The sequence below is a fragment of the Mytilus edulis genome, chromosome 8 (genome assembly GCF_963676685.1).
Source record: "Mytilus edulis chromosome 8, xbMytEdul2.2, whole genome shotgun sequence".
NCBI classification, from domain to species: Eukaryota; Metazoa; Mollusca; class Bivalvia; order Mytilida; family Mytilidae; genus Mytilus; species Mytilus edulis.
The window spans coordinates 7,986,525-8,001,577 of NC_092351.1; the positions used below are offsets into that span (position 1 = coordinate 7,986,525).

At 31.1% G+C, this 15,053-nt stretch overlaps 1 protein-coding gene across 4 annotated transcripts in view; it reads right to left on the reverse strand.

The window, feature by feature from the left end:
- Nucleotides 1-2,777: 2,777 nt before the first annotated feature.
- Nucleotides 2,778-15,053, reverse strand: part of LOC139486723 (TBC1 domain family member 1-like) — a 50,820-nt gene continuing 38,544 nt past the window's right edge. For 2 of the 4 annotated variants that reach the window (XM_071271649.1, XM_071271650.1), the window contains exons 12-19: nt 13,492-13,650; nt 12,691-12,846; nt 12,111-12,262; nt 11,103-11,195; nt 9,701-9,860; nt 9,043-9,212; nt 4,583-7,548; nt 2,778-4,232 (exon numbers count right to left, since the gene is read on the reverse strand). In XM_071271649.1, coding sequence (XP_071127750.1) covers nt 7,063-7,548; nt 9,043-9,212; nt 9,701-9,860; nt 11,103-11,195; nt 12,111-12,262; nt 12,691-12,846; nt 13,492-13,650 — 1,376 coding nt within the window. In that variant the 3' untranslated portion in view covers nt 2,778-4,232; nt 4,583-7,062. Of the gene's footprint in view, nt 4,233-4,582; nt 7,549-9,042; nt 9,213-9,700; nt 9,861-9,907; nt 10,078-11,102; nt 11,196-12,110; nt 12,263-12,690; nt 12,847-13,491; nt 13,651-14,292; nt 14,323-15,053 lie in introns of those variants that run through there. The other 2 variants (XM_071271648.1, XM_071271651.1) reach the window with 2 other exon arrangements.

The window sequence follows — 15,053 nt, forward strand, 5'->3', positions numbered from 1 at the left end:
CGGCAATCAGAATTAACAAAACAATGGGCAACGAGAGGACTAAAATTTTGCTGTTTTGATCAGGAAAGTTTTGACTGCCAACAGTCCTTGTTAAGGTAAATATTTAGAAAATAGAATTATAAAATTATTGGCCGAAAATTTCGAGTCCTGCTACATGTAAAACTTGCCAAACTTTACGAGATTCTTGTTTAGTTTCAATTTCTTAATTCGTATAAAACAAAGGGCTACATGAGAATAAAAGAAGATTTATTAATAAAAAAAAATGACATCATTATTCGATCGGATTATGATACTAACTTAGTATAATAGTCCCAATTATTAGTATTTTATAGTCTTTTCATTTCGTCTTTCATAGGAAATATAAATAAATGAAAAGCGCATCCGCTCTCAGTATAATTGTTAATTGTTTACCTTATAATTAGCGTATAGATTAAAGGGTGCGAAAAAGTTAATGACCTGTGGATTTCTATCTATTTTATCTAATAAACCACTTAAAACAGATATGTAGATTAGCGAAATGATGTCCGATAGTGATAAATATTGGCCTGCGCTACATATATCTATTTTAGATAAGTTTGTGCATGGAGATAACGGGACCTATCTTTAACGATTTCAAATCATACAAGTTTAACTATCAAAGTCATAATTAATACACATTAATTTAACATGCATGTAATACACACACACAAAACACAAACAAAGGCAAATAAATAGAACAAAATACTAAAATAAGTGTGAAGAAGTCGAATAATTCTGTAAGGAGAAATTTCCATCATTGAAAGGCTACTTTTCAACGGTTTTGAAGCCAGTACTTAAGGGGAAAATACATGAGCCGCAAAATGCGGGAAGAATTGAAAGAGAGTGGACTAAGAACAATAGTGAATCTTACAATCATGTTATTAAGATAGTTGTTGATTGGAAGCCTCAGTCATTAGTTGACTTTGTGATAAAGATGACAGACATGGTAGAGGCTAATTATAAAGACTTACGGAGAGCAGTGATAGGGAGAGGACCTTATATATAAATACGCTTGCGAGCACACACGAACATTTTAAGATTGACAGGCATGTTTGGGCAAATAAAACTTTAATGGAAAGGTACAAATATTTTGCCAGGTTCCGCCGATAGCGTATGAAGACCAAATTGGTTAAGTCAACAGATGGCAGACGAGTGGTCAATGAAGCTACGTCGAAAGGAAAGAAGAAAGGTCAGAGGAAAAGGAAACTGGCTGATAGGACAACTACGATAAAACGGCAACGCGTGCAGTAAATTGATTTCAAAAAACAAACTGTGTGTAATTCAATGTATTTATATGTGTATATATATTTCTCAGCACTAACTACTTATACTTCTTGTTTTTCTTTTTATAGGTAAAATACACTAATAAACCTGGAGCGCATAAGTCAATGTCAACACTAGTATTAATTGAATTATAGTATATTGCTATTATTTTGTTGCGTGTTTCCTGGAGTATTTTTTTTATTACTCATATTACATATCTATTGTCTGTGTATTGCATATGTTATTGTTTGTATGGCTATATGCCCTCCTAGGGGCCCTTAGTTTGTTGAATAAAAAAATTCTTTTCTATATTTCTATTCTATAAGATAGGCATCCAACCCTACCTGTAATTTTTCACATACATGTGGGTTAAAATTAGTCCTGTCACAGTATAAGGTTTTCAATGATTTGCAATTTGCTTATTTCCTTCCGATTACAAAAAAAAGTCGATTTCCTTTTCGGTTCTTTTCGGTCCTTTTCGGTTCTTTTTGGTCCTTTTCGGTCCTTTTCGGTTCTTTTCTGTAAATCGTCGCTCTTTTCTGTAAGTCGTCGAACCCCCCCAAATCAATAACCGACATTTTTTGTCACAAAAATCCGGTTAAAAATCACAAAAAAATACTGAACTCACTGGAAAATTCCAACAGAAAGTCCCTACTCATTTGTCAAAATCAAAAGCTCAAACTCAACAAAAGAATGGACAACTGTCACACCCCTGCCTTGGCCAAGACATCCTCCTTTGCAGAAAACAGTGGACCAAACCTGGCTCTTAGCTAGTTAAACCTTTCACCTGTATAACAGTTGCATATAATTCAAGTGATCTATACATAGGCTTCATCACTATTGTGTAATACACTAACCAACTGTAACATTGACACATTGTTAAATGATGTGCTATCTATTACACTTAAATTTCATATGGCTTGTAGATGTGTTTTTATTTTTTAAGTTATTGAAGTGCTGTCTCATTGAAGAATATCCTATTTTACCTACATTTCATTTTAATGGCACCATGAACCTCAACTTATGCAAAGGTGCTTAGACTAGATATAAAGTTACACCCAACTGAACGGAAAACTACCTTATCCTTGACAATAACGTACTATGCTCATTATTAAAAGTGGTACAGTGATCTGTAGTTATTTACTCCTCTGTTAATTACACTACACTTGATAATGTGAACATAATCCAATTTTAAAGATGACTATAACAATGACATCATTTATATTTTTAGAACAGATATAAGATTCCTGCACCTTGCAAAAGTTATGTAATTTTCGAGACAGGTGTTACATCGTTTTTGTGACTTGAATATCTGAGCATTTATTTACATTGATAAATCTCTGTAAATGTTCATGGATAGGATGTATAGAATGTTATAATCCATGCACTATGTTGTGTATCAAAAAGGTAGTGAAAAGGCTTGGAAGATTAAGAAAAATCAGTAACCTAGGGTTTTGATGCCTTTTATGCAATCTTTACCAAAAAATTAAAAGAGATTTGTATTTTATAATTTATTTCATTTTTTGCTATGGACAACAAATAAATCAGTTCATTACTTCCATCTTACTTTTCTATACATAATTAAAAATCAAATATAAGGAAAAAAATAAGCAATAACAAAAGAAAAACAATATAAACAAATAATTTCAAAATTGTGCACTATCTAATACTCTATAGTCATCATGTTTAAATAAAACAGTTAATTATAGTCGTAGAGCCCAGCTCTAATGCAATGATTTGTAACAAAAATACTTATACATAAGAAAATTTATTTAAGTGTATCAGTTCAAGTTTCTTTCTTGTACAAGGAACTAACAAACACATTCTGAGTGTGCTGCAGTTCAAGTTTTGGTTTCTATCCACCTACAACTATATACCAAGTTCAGAGTGTAGTATTATAGTATCTAAACAATGATTACCTTTTAATATTCATTTCTGATTGTAACATATTTTCACTAGCACTAATCAACTTGTGATCTAATGTCTAGTTCTATTGAAATACTTTTAACAATCTTACCTTGGAGATAATTAAGATTGTCATGAAATGGCAAAATCCAATAAATACTGATTTGTATATGGCCCTCAATCCAGGGCATACTGCCACTTTATTAGTTTATATATAGACTTCCCTTTTGAATTTACTTTCAAGACATATTTTTGTAAAACGGTTTTAAACAATCTTTACTAAACAGATTTTCTGGAATGGTTCATTTCAGAAATGAACATAAAATGACGGATTATTGTAAGGAAATATATATCATGTTCTGAATAATGAATGTACATTTAAAGACTTCCCTCAAGGAACAAAAGTATTTTGAATGCATGAAATTAGAAAATGTATGTAAATATGCTTTGTAAAGCTAAAATAAAGTTCAATTTCCCTAAAATAACATAGAGAGAAAAAACATCCAGGATTGCGCTGAATGTAATTGGTGAAAAGCAACTAATTGTAATGCAGCAAAAGCCTTCACTTGACACTATATGGTTAGCCTCTTCATTATAAGGTTGATCCTTACTCCCAGACAACTCAAATATTATATATTACATTAAACCAAGACGAAATATTCCACAAAAAACATATGAATAAAGATACTACATATATATGATATATATTGTCTAATGTTTGATCATATATTTCGTTTCAATTATTATGCACAGTAAAGTGAATTGTCAAGCCCTTCCACCTAACTACTGAAATTGTAAGGGTAAGCTAACACTTTCTTCCATTTAGAAGACACCCCTGTTATCTGCAGTCCATACAGAAACCTTAAAATGCCCCTTGATAATTTAATTGTCAAAATGAAATCTTCCTGAGAAAAAGCAAATAATTAAACCAACAATAATATGTGTGATTTGATCTGACAGATTTACATACTGAGGATTCATATATTTTCATGGGTACCAATTTTCGAAGATTAAGAAAAACTTGCATGTTTGTGGGTGTTTGATTTCTATACTTAAGAATTGAATGCTGCTTTTTGTAAATTTATTGGGGTGTAAAAGCGTTGACCGAAGTACATTTTGTATTCCGCGCTTCATACTAAAAATGTGCGCACGGTCAACGCTTTTACAACCCTATAAAGTTACAAAAAGAAGCATTCAATACTTATAATTACATTTTTTTAGCTAGAATCATGAAAACACAATTTTTATCAAGTTTTCATTTAATTTACCTGTGCACTTTATTGTGGGACCTCGTGTCATCATGAATGATAAATGTTATTGTCTAATACAATTGTTTCCGGAATAGCACGAGATGTGCAGTTGGCCAATCAGAATAACGTATTATAATGAAACATACATCTAATGTAATTATAATCAAATACAATCCCATAGAAAATATATCATTTATTGAACATTTCATTTCATGCTTCACTGGTACATGTATCAACAAAATCCACTAAAAAATTGGTATCCAACAAAAAATAATTAATCCATAGTACTCGTTGTCAGATTGTTTTGGGGTTGACCAATCATGATTTTGTAACTTTCACTGTAATATGTCTCATTCCTAACAAAAATCTCATGGAAATGATGTATTGTAGTATCAATTATGAAAAGAATGGTTAAGTAGTTGGTACAAATTTAAACCATGACAGTTATTGAATTTGTGATTATGATGAGATCTATTAGGCCTACAAAATATAATTAACTTCCCAATCACTGCTATGTCTTACCAATTCTAGTGGGGTTACACTGGGTTTTTTTTTTAAATCTACAAAATCTAGAAACTCTTAATTCCAGATTTCAGTACTGTTTACCAACACTTTTGTAAAAGGTTATTCAATGTCAAATATATTGAAAAACATGTCACAAAGTTGGCAAAGTCTTTGGTGTCATTCAAGGTAGTTTCAGCTGAACCATTTAAAATAAAACCCTCACCTCCTAATAAAAAGTTGTTTCAATTGGTCTGAGAAGCTTATATATTTTGTAAGGCTTTACCAGACTTTTTATGCATTATATAAAATACTGATTCTGATGCATGTTAAGATCTTTGAAAATGATATGTTCTACATATATATATAATCTCACAAATGAAAGAGATCTTTTTGAGACAAACATATAGTTGAGGTAATAGACCCTTTGTTCAATAAAAATAGATTATTTAGTCAATAAATAAGTCATATCAAAATCTCAGTGTTAAAACTACCATTTTTATCCTTACCAATAACTATTTGTATTTGTGACATTTAAAATAGAATACTGTTACAAATACATAAATGGTTTACATGACAGTATATGAGGCTATACCAATAACATTATGACTGGGCCATGATTAGTATGAGGTGAGCAAACAAAGTTATAGGTTTAGCAAGTGCACGTAGAAGTCAAATCTGAAGCCGATCATGCACTATGATATCTGATATATTTATCACAATGAATGACAGATTGTTAAAATGGAAATAATTTATGTGTCATTTAGACTCTGGTGGAGAGTTGTCTCATTGGACATCACAACACATCTTCTTATTATATAATTTAGAAAGAAAGACATCTAAAGTTTATTTGTTCAATATTTCTTTCCATTTAATGTAGCCATTGTCAATATCAGAGGTTCTGGTGTAAATTAGATAACAGTAATGAGCTAATTCACATATTTCTATGAAAAGTAACTATTCAATGATAACCCTGATCAAGTTCAATTCTAATTGGCCCTGTAATTTCATTCAAGATGTAACAAAAATACACAATGATTTTTTCTCCTACTGGAAAAGTTGTGTGGTATAATTTTTTAACAAGCTGGAATCATCTCCACTAAGTATAACAATTTTTACATACAATTATTTTTGAGAATCGTTTCATGCATGCAAAATTAAATAGTTTCCTTTCTAATTACCCTATTTCCTTTTATTAAAAAAACTATTTAATAAACTACCCTACAATACGTCACAATGATTCTATAATACAAAATATTTTTACAATAATTCCTCTATTGATCCTATAAATTTCAAATAATAATTGGTTTCTCATTGGACAGGATTTTAAAGACTTCAGAATCTGTATTTCTCAGATCATAAAATAAAAATACAATTAACATGAGATACTTCATTACAACCAATACAAATTCCATTTCAAGTTTTGATTTTATTAGGTTATCAGCAGATTTTTATTTTGTATGGCACATTGTTTTAAACAATAGGGATTCTCGACTCAATTTACATATTCATGAAACCATGAAATCTTGGTTTTGTATTAAAAGGGAACTGTATAAGAGTATTCTAGTATTAAATGAAAAAGGAAAAACAAAAGGTTTACCTTAAATATTACAGTAAAGTATTATAATAACTTAATTAAAAAATACAGTTTATACTTAAACTGACCAATCTTTCACTTCACAAATAAAAAATCACATGTCTATTATAAACATGTCATTTGATGAAACATTACATATAGACTATTGCATTGTATCATAAAAATCTCAATTAAAATTCATTTTGGCATTCTATCACAACTACATGAATCAATTATAACTTATACCATACTACGAAGCACAGAGCAAATAGGTTGATGGTTGAGTATTGAGGTCTGACAGACATCTTCAAGCACTACTATTTTGGCAAATGAACATCATATCTTTTTTTTCTAAATCAAAAAGATAATCTGGAGAGTTAGGGACTTTCAATATTCCTTAAAGACCAGCTACTGATGGTTAAAAATATAATTTCCCATCCTTCCCTCCCACATTCATTTTAATGGAATATGCCTGACATTTATCAAAAAGAAATGGAATGTTCTTTTCTTTATAAGATGAGCTCTGTATCCAGTATTTTGTAATCATTTCTATTCAGGTGTATGTGCCAGTGGTGAACTTTTACTCCTAGATACATGATGATGAGCTCTAGAATTTCCACCGATTCGTAGATTTTTGGGCTGATGAATTGGGGAGGATTGTATACTAGGTGACAAGGGAGGTAATAAGATATCCAGTTTCTGAAACTGTTCCTCAGGAATTAATTGTCTTAGTTTCATAATAGCATTTAGCAATGCTTTCCTTTCTATTTCTAATGTTTTTATATGTGATTTTAACTTAGTTTCACTAGTCTGAGTGTTATGTATGACGATATCCAGACTATGTTGGTGACTGTTCATGTTTTGTAATCTCTCCAGGAGCTCGTTGTTTTGTTGTTTTAGTCGTTGATTCATGTCTTCTAGTTTCTTTATTTTATCTGTATCGCCTGAGGACGGAGAGTATATCATTTCCTCTCTCAGGACGTGGTATTCTACTTCATAAGCTTGAAGCTGCTTAGAAATATCTAACTCAAACACCTGAAAAATAACAATTACAGATGTACAATGGGAATCCACAAAAAAGTTATATTATAGTATGGTAAAAATTTAAATGCACGCTTCGTTCCATAGAATCCCAAGTTATTAGAAAGGTTTTGTTTTTGGCCCCAAATTCCTAAACGGTTAGGACCATAACCCCCAAAATCAGTCTTAACCTTCCCTATTTGTTATGGAACAATTAGGTACAATTTCATAGAGATCCACAGACTTATACTTGAGTTATTGTCTGGAAAAAAGAAAATCCTTGTTTTATCATCACCCAACTCATAATGGTTATGACCATTACCCAAAATCAATCTCAACCTTCCTTTTTTGTGGTAAGGAACCATGTGGTACAAATTCCAAGAGATCCACAGTTAGAACAATAGTTTCCCAAATCAAAGAATATTCCTTTTTCTGGTACGAAACCTTTGATACAATTTTATAGAAATCCATAAACTTAAATTAAAATTAAAAATTTTGTAGCCGTATAAAAATTGTTCCTTTTTTCTCAAGTAAGTCAGCCAATCAGAAACCAGTAGCCGTATAGGGTGCTATAAACAGTTTCGTATAAAAAACTAGGGGTTATTCCCCGACTAAAAATAACCATGGAGGGAAACCCCCGTTTATTTACTCAATTGGTGAAAAAGTATCATGTTTTTTGTATTTGATTGTAAAAATTAGTTAATTAGCTTTCAATTAAAACAGGTTGAATGATTGAAATAATTTTAAAAATTATATTAACTTTACATGTTTTGAGGGGAGACAACACTGTAAACATCCTATTTTTTTGGCAGTGAAAATTGAAAGCTTATTTGCAGCCACTGTAGCTCTTTTCGGAGCAGGAAACCGTACCCTGAAACAAGATTTTTTTGAAAGGCCAGGTAAAAACCTACAAATTTCATACAGTTTTGATTATGTAAAGTGTGCATGGATCATGTCTTCATGGGTGTGCACATGACCTGGTTTCAAGTTTTTTATGTTCAAATTAGACGTTTTTTCCCCCATGTTCATTGGATGGAATATTTTTAATATATTTAAAGTACACATTATTTTTATTTCATTTTAAACTAGAGAACATTCTGATTCCAGTGATATCTAGTTTTATCGCTATTTTGTGCATTTTTCTTTTGATCTTTTTTTGTGATAATTTTCATATCATGCTTCTCGCTTGAGATGGAAAAATTATCGCTAGAAACTAAGGAGGCCACGTGGCGTTGCTAACGAAATTGACATGAAATTGACAACGTCGTCATAGGTAAAATAGCGATAAACAGATTATCATTGGTCATCTCAACTCGATTGCTTTTCTCACTTTCGCTGTACCAGCTCAAGCGAGAAAATCAATCTCGTTGAGATGATCAACGATAATCTATAATTATACAAGTATCTTTATTAAGCAGTCCACCACTAAGGGTCACTTATGCATGGTCCCTCAAAATGTGACGTCATAGAAAAAACTGTTGATTGCACCCATAATAAGCTATTTCTTACCTGTATAATAATTCTTTCCATCTGTATAATACCTAGTTCAGGTAATGTTGTCTTAATAAATTCTACTATTGATTCAAAGGAATTACACTGTAAAATTAACTCTTTGTGGTTCCCAAGCAACAAGAGGCCAACCTTTAAAATGACCTCAGCACCCTGCATTAATATGAGATCTGAAAAAACACAAAGAAAATACTCAAACATCTTATTTATTTTGTTATATAAAATGCATTACTTTTTTTATTCTTTTATATTACAATATATTGAATAATTTAATAATATCTGAACAAAATTAAGGAAAATTTCTAAATTTAGACTAAAAAACAAGAATGTGTCCCTAGTACACGGATGCCCCATCCACATTATCATTTTCTATCTTCAGTGGACCATGAAAATGGGGTAAAACTCTTATTTGGCATTAAAATTAAAAAGATCATATCATAGGGAACATGTTTACTGAGTTTCAAGTTGATTGGACTTCAACTTCATCAAAAACTACCTCATTCAAAATCTTCAACCTGAAGCAGGACAGACTAACAGACGTATAGATCAGAAAACATTATGCCCATAAATGGGGCATAAAAAGCTTAAGTATTCATTCAAAATTATTGATATCTGATCACTTTTACTCATATCAATACAGAAACAAGAATCAACTTACCAAAAACTCTGGCAACAAATCCCAGAGGATACTGTGAAGCAAACAGCGTTAGAAACCATGGAGTGGCATACAAGTTTGGCGCTATCTCATGCTCCTCAAAATGGTCATGTAAATCTCTGTAGTTGTCATGGATAAGTCTTGTCAACTGATACAGTTGAATCTAAAATGTAGTGATACATGAATAATTAAACTATTTTTAGTGGAAGGTTTGAGAAAATTGGTCAAAATCTACTGAGATAGCATAAGGCTAGATTCCATCCTAAAAAGTGTACAAGGGGAACAAGAATGTGTCCAAAGTACACGGATGCCCCATCCACACTATCATTTTCTATGTTAAGTGGACTGTGAATAAGTCTTGTCAACTGATACAGTTGAATCTAAAATGTATTGATACATGAATAATTAAACTATTTTCAGTGGAAGGTTTGAGAAAATTGGGAAAATCTATTGTGATAGCATAAAGCTGGCCTCAATCCTCTTAGAGAGCCAGAATACTTTTATTTTTGAAGTTGATGGTCAGTGGGAGTTTTAAACAGTTCTTCCTGACTGAAATATACAAAACAAAGTACATGGATGCCCCATTCACACTATGGTTTTTTTATGTTCAGTAGACTTTGAAATTAGGGTAAAAAACTCTAATTTGGCATTAAAACTAGAAATATCATACCATAGGGAACATGTGTACTGAGTTTCAAGTTGATTGAACTCCAACTTCATCAAAACCTACCTTGACCAAAAACTTTAACCCAAAGCGAGAGAGACGGACAAAGGAACAGAAAAGAAAACATAATGTCCATAAATGGAGCATAAAAAACAAGAATGTGTCCATAGTACATGGATGCCCCACTTGCACTATCATTTTCTATGTTTAGTAGACAGTAAAATTAGGGTCAAAAACTCTAATTTGGCATTAAAATTAGTAAGATCATATAATAGGGAACATGTGTACTAAATTTTAAGTTGATCTGACTTCAACTTCATCAAAAACTACATTGACCAAAAACTTTAACCCGAAGCAAGAGAGACTGACAAACGAACAGAAGAACAATCCAGAAAATGTAATGCCCCAAGTAGTAGCATAAAAATGGTTATTATTGAATATGAGCAGAAAACTTTACAGGTGAAAATGACTTTTAATTATTTTTTGTAAAACAATTTGAATCAAGTAAATCTTTTAAATTGCAATGACATCTTACTCAGGCAATTTGTGACTTTACAGATTGATTTTCATATCAACAAAATTTAAATACATTCTTTAGATCAATCTGAAAGGCTTTAATTTATTACATACAATAATACTCTAATATCAGCATACCCGTCCTTTGTTTTTGTAATAATTACAAATGTATCACCATGCAAAAATAAAGTATAATAATACCATTTTTAAACAAGCTATACATACTTGTAGAGGCATCATACTTGGATGGAACTGTTTTCTCAGACCTAAGTTAAACATCATGTGACGTAAAGTTTCAAATGCTGCAGGCTCTTCCATCTGAGAGAGAAAAGAACACTATTATGACAAAGATTTAAGGTAAAGCAATATCACTTGTATGCCTATGGAAAATAATCAGTCTACCATGAGTTTTTCTATAAAAACAATATACAATGTTTAATTCGCTTCAGGTAATGTAAGCAAATATTTTAAATCCAGTATGTCCATGGATATTTGTTTCATGTAAATCCACTCCATATGTCTGCTTGTGGAATTAAAACAATAATTATCTTACATTCCTGCTATTATACTGAGTACAATACCTGACAACTTATGAACATTCCATTTGGGGTTTAAGTGCACAACATAATTTTCAAAGGTTATCATTTTGAGAAGCAGTATTTTGTGTGCACTGTTAAGTACTCCACCAAAAGTGTTCTATCCTTTTATTTTCTAATAGAATACTGATGATGAGCTAATAAGACCTATTGATTTTTTTAATTAGCATGATTTTTTTACTTATATTACTTTGTATAATATATAGTATATGTTACTGTAGCTTAGCTAGAATACCAGTTTAACAAGCATTCTGAGAGTATTGCTTGGACATACATGGTCCCCTACTGATTAAAAATTAAATGTGCTGGAACAAAATGATCTATAACTTGTCATGGTGTAAACTATATAAAAAATATCAAATTAATATCTTCAAGCATGACGAAAAAACAGTGAGGAAATCTGATTATTTGTATGAATTTTCAAAGTCCAAGGACCATAACTCTGCACAAAATCATCCGACTGGAATCTATGCATGTATCAAGGTTTGATACAAGTTGAGATCTAACATGCATGAGGAGTTTTCCTGCTATAAAACTAAGTCCCTGGAAACTAACCTGATTTTCTAGCTAACATTAAGCCTTTATAAGGGTGTTAACAGATCTATGTGTATGTTGGGTATAACACTTGAGATCTTACATGCATGAGAAGTATTCCTGCTATAAAACTAAGGCCCTGACAGTAGCCCACTTGTCTATCCAGGAGACTGTAGGCCTTTAGAATGTTGTAAAGTGCCAGCTGACCAGGACCTAACTGTGTGGAGAAATACTTATGTTCTGGAAATGTTCTACCTAAAATAAAATTAATATTCATTAATATGCAGTTTTCTCTGACACATGATTTTAGTTTCAATGAGTATGTTTATTTCTCAAAAAGAGGATTATGACAGTTTTGTTAATGTTCATCTTTATAAACTTTCAAGATACATTTTTTTTTTCTACATACATGTAAGTGTTACATGGTACTAAATCTTTTACCAAATCTTGACATTGTTCGTGAGTAAGGTTACAACATACTTTTTATATGAAGCACGTTAGAAATGAACTTCAGTGAGTATACCATGTTGTTTGGTGTTGGGTAAAATCTAGAAAAATATTGGAAACAGATAATTTGAATAAATCTATGGAATCTTTCACCAGTTCCCTAAAATTGTTCGAGTGATATTCAAAAAACCATATAACAAATTCTGAATTCCTTAGACTATAAATATATAACATACCTAAATCTATGAGTATATTGTGTTGGTATTCAGTCAGATCTTTTAACAGATCTTGATATTCTCTGGACGGAGACATGTCGTTCTTGGAAGGATAATGTAACTTGTGTTGATCCACCATCAGATACCAAATCTCTCCACGTAATTGTTTAGGTACACCTACAATAGAAATCCTAATGAAATTGGCATCTTCTTTTGATAAAAAAAATTAAATAGTACTGGCCAATTAGTGCTGAGCAATATTTACATGTACATCTTATTTCAAAATATATAAAGGGTTAAAGACTTGCTTTGGTCACATGCATAAATGTCAAAAACACTACCTATTGATAGCAGCAAATTTAATATTTCAACATTTCATTAAAAGCAACAAGAATTTCTTTTTTCTTCATAGTTTGCTTTCCATAGAATTTTTAGATCTGCCATTTTTTTTTCTAAATTTCTCGAGTGTATTAGATCAATAATTCCACTTTAGCTTTTTTTTTTGGGACATATAATTTTGTTGTTTGTGTGTCTGTTAGTTTGTGTGTCCTGTATAAGGTTCAAGGTAGCTTACTAAAAGTTGTGGTTATATTAACTTTAAAGATTTTTCCCTGAATTTTTGCGGTTATTAAACTGCCCATTGAATGTGATATTGTGAGGCACGCTATTGACAAACATTGCTACGTGACAATAAATTAAAATGTAAAAATTATAGTCTGCAACTAATGAACAACAAGATTTGTATCTCTTAACAGTATATTGCAGTGCATTCAGTCTTGATTTACAATTTTCTATAGATAGTAGATAGCAATGCAGTCTAACCTTTTCTAACACAGTCAAGGACAACCTGAGGACTAAATCTTGTATCCCTATCTTCTTCTGTTAACATTTCTTCCCATTGTAACGTAACTTCCTTAAGACACGGAGTTATCTCCTCATAATCTAAGTCAGGTTTCTGTTGAAATTCCTCATGCTGTCGAGCTGTTGAAAGCAAAAAAAAAACCAACTTTAAATTCACTACAAAAACAATCATTCCATCATAAAAAGTTAAGTTCTCAGTGACCATTATGTGTATGCCTTTACAGACCCTAGACTTGCACACTGTGCATGTAAATGTATTAATCTTATATCACTTTCCAGCCTTTTACAGGTCGATAAAATGACAGAAACCACATGGGGTGATTCCTTTTATGTCTAAAGTTCCTTTCTAATGTCCTTCAATTAAATTTATGCAAATACAGTTTTTTGTCTTCTCTATAATGATATATTCAAAATGGGTAGGCATGATATTTTTATTCATAAACCTATAAGATAAAAGATATAACAAATTTTAAACCTAATGATATGTTTGTGAAATTAAAGTGAGCAATAAAAGGTGCTATTGGTTTGAATGTGAGGGGTTACATTTATTATTTACACAAAACACATTGGTTTTTAATTCTAGTTTACACATATAGCTGCGTGGTTGTTATACTTGAGACAGGAAAAGAAAGCTGTTTTAGTTTTTTTTTCAACACAGTGAAATGGACAATGTGAAAGGGAATTGTGTGATGAAGTGTAATTAATCTTTGTCTCATATTTGCAAGGAATGCTAAACCAAGGTGTGATTTTTTTTAAACAAACCATGAAAAACGTCATCTAAATATAGTTCAACTGAAATAAATAATATTGAAATTACCATTTTTTGGCCTAAAAATTATGTGCAAGTGTGCATAAATCATACACTTAGAAAAATATTTTTGTGTGTAGTTAAAAATCAATTGTTGTAAGCTACTGAGAAGTTCACACTATGTTGTACCTACCTGGGAAAACTACCATTGATCTGATGCCGTGGAGAATAAAGAATCCTGGGATACATTGGAATAAACAGTAAATATTGTATCATTCATATAATGTTATTTGTCCAAGAAAAGAAAGTCCAACAAATTAAGTAGGATACAAGTATGACTTCAACTACTCTATCCTGAACTATTACTAACGTCTTGAACAGAACATTTTAAGCTATGCTTTCATGTAAAATTACTTTTAATCCTGATTTCAAAGGTTTCAATTCTGATTTCAATTGTCAACAAATATAATCAGAAGTCTAACATTAAAAAAATCAAAATTATTAAAAATAATAAAAAAATCTCAAAACCCAAAAAATATATATCCACATTATAAAAGCAAAGGTTCCTCATCCATGGTATAATTTGGAAGGTGTGAAATCATGACAAAAAACAAAGAACAAAACCACCCGAAATAATAATTCAGCAAAACACAGGCAACTAAATATCAGCAAACTGTAGGCCATAAACTGGTTCATATAATATAAATTATATAATCTGTCAAATTATTGTTTATATTGCATTATGTGTGTATATTTATATATGTTCAATTGTAAG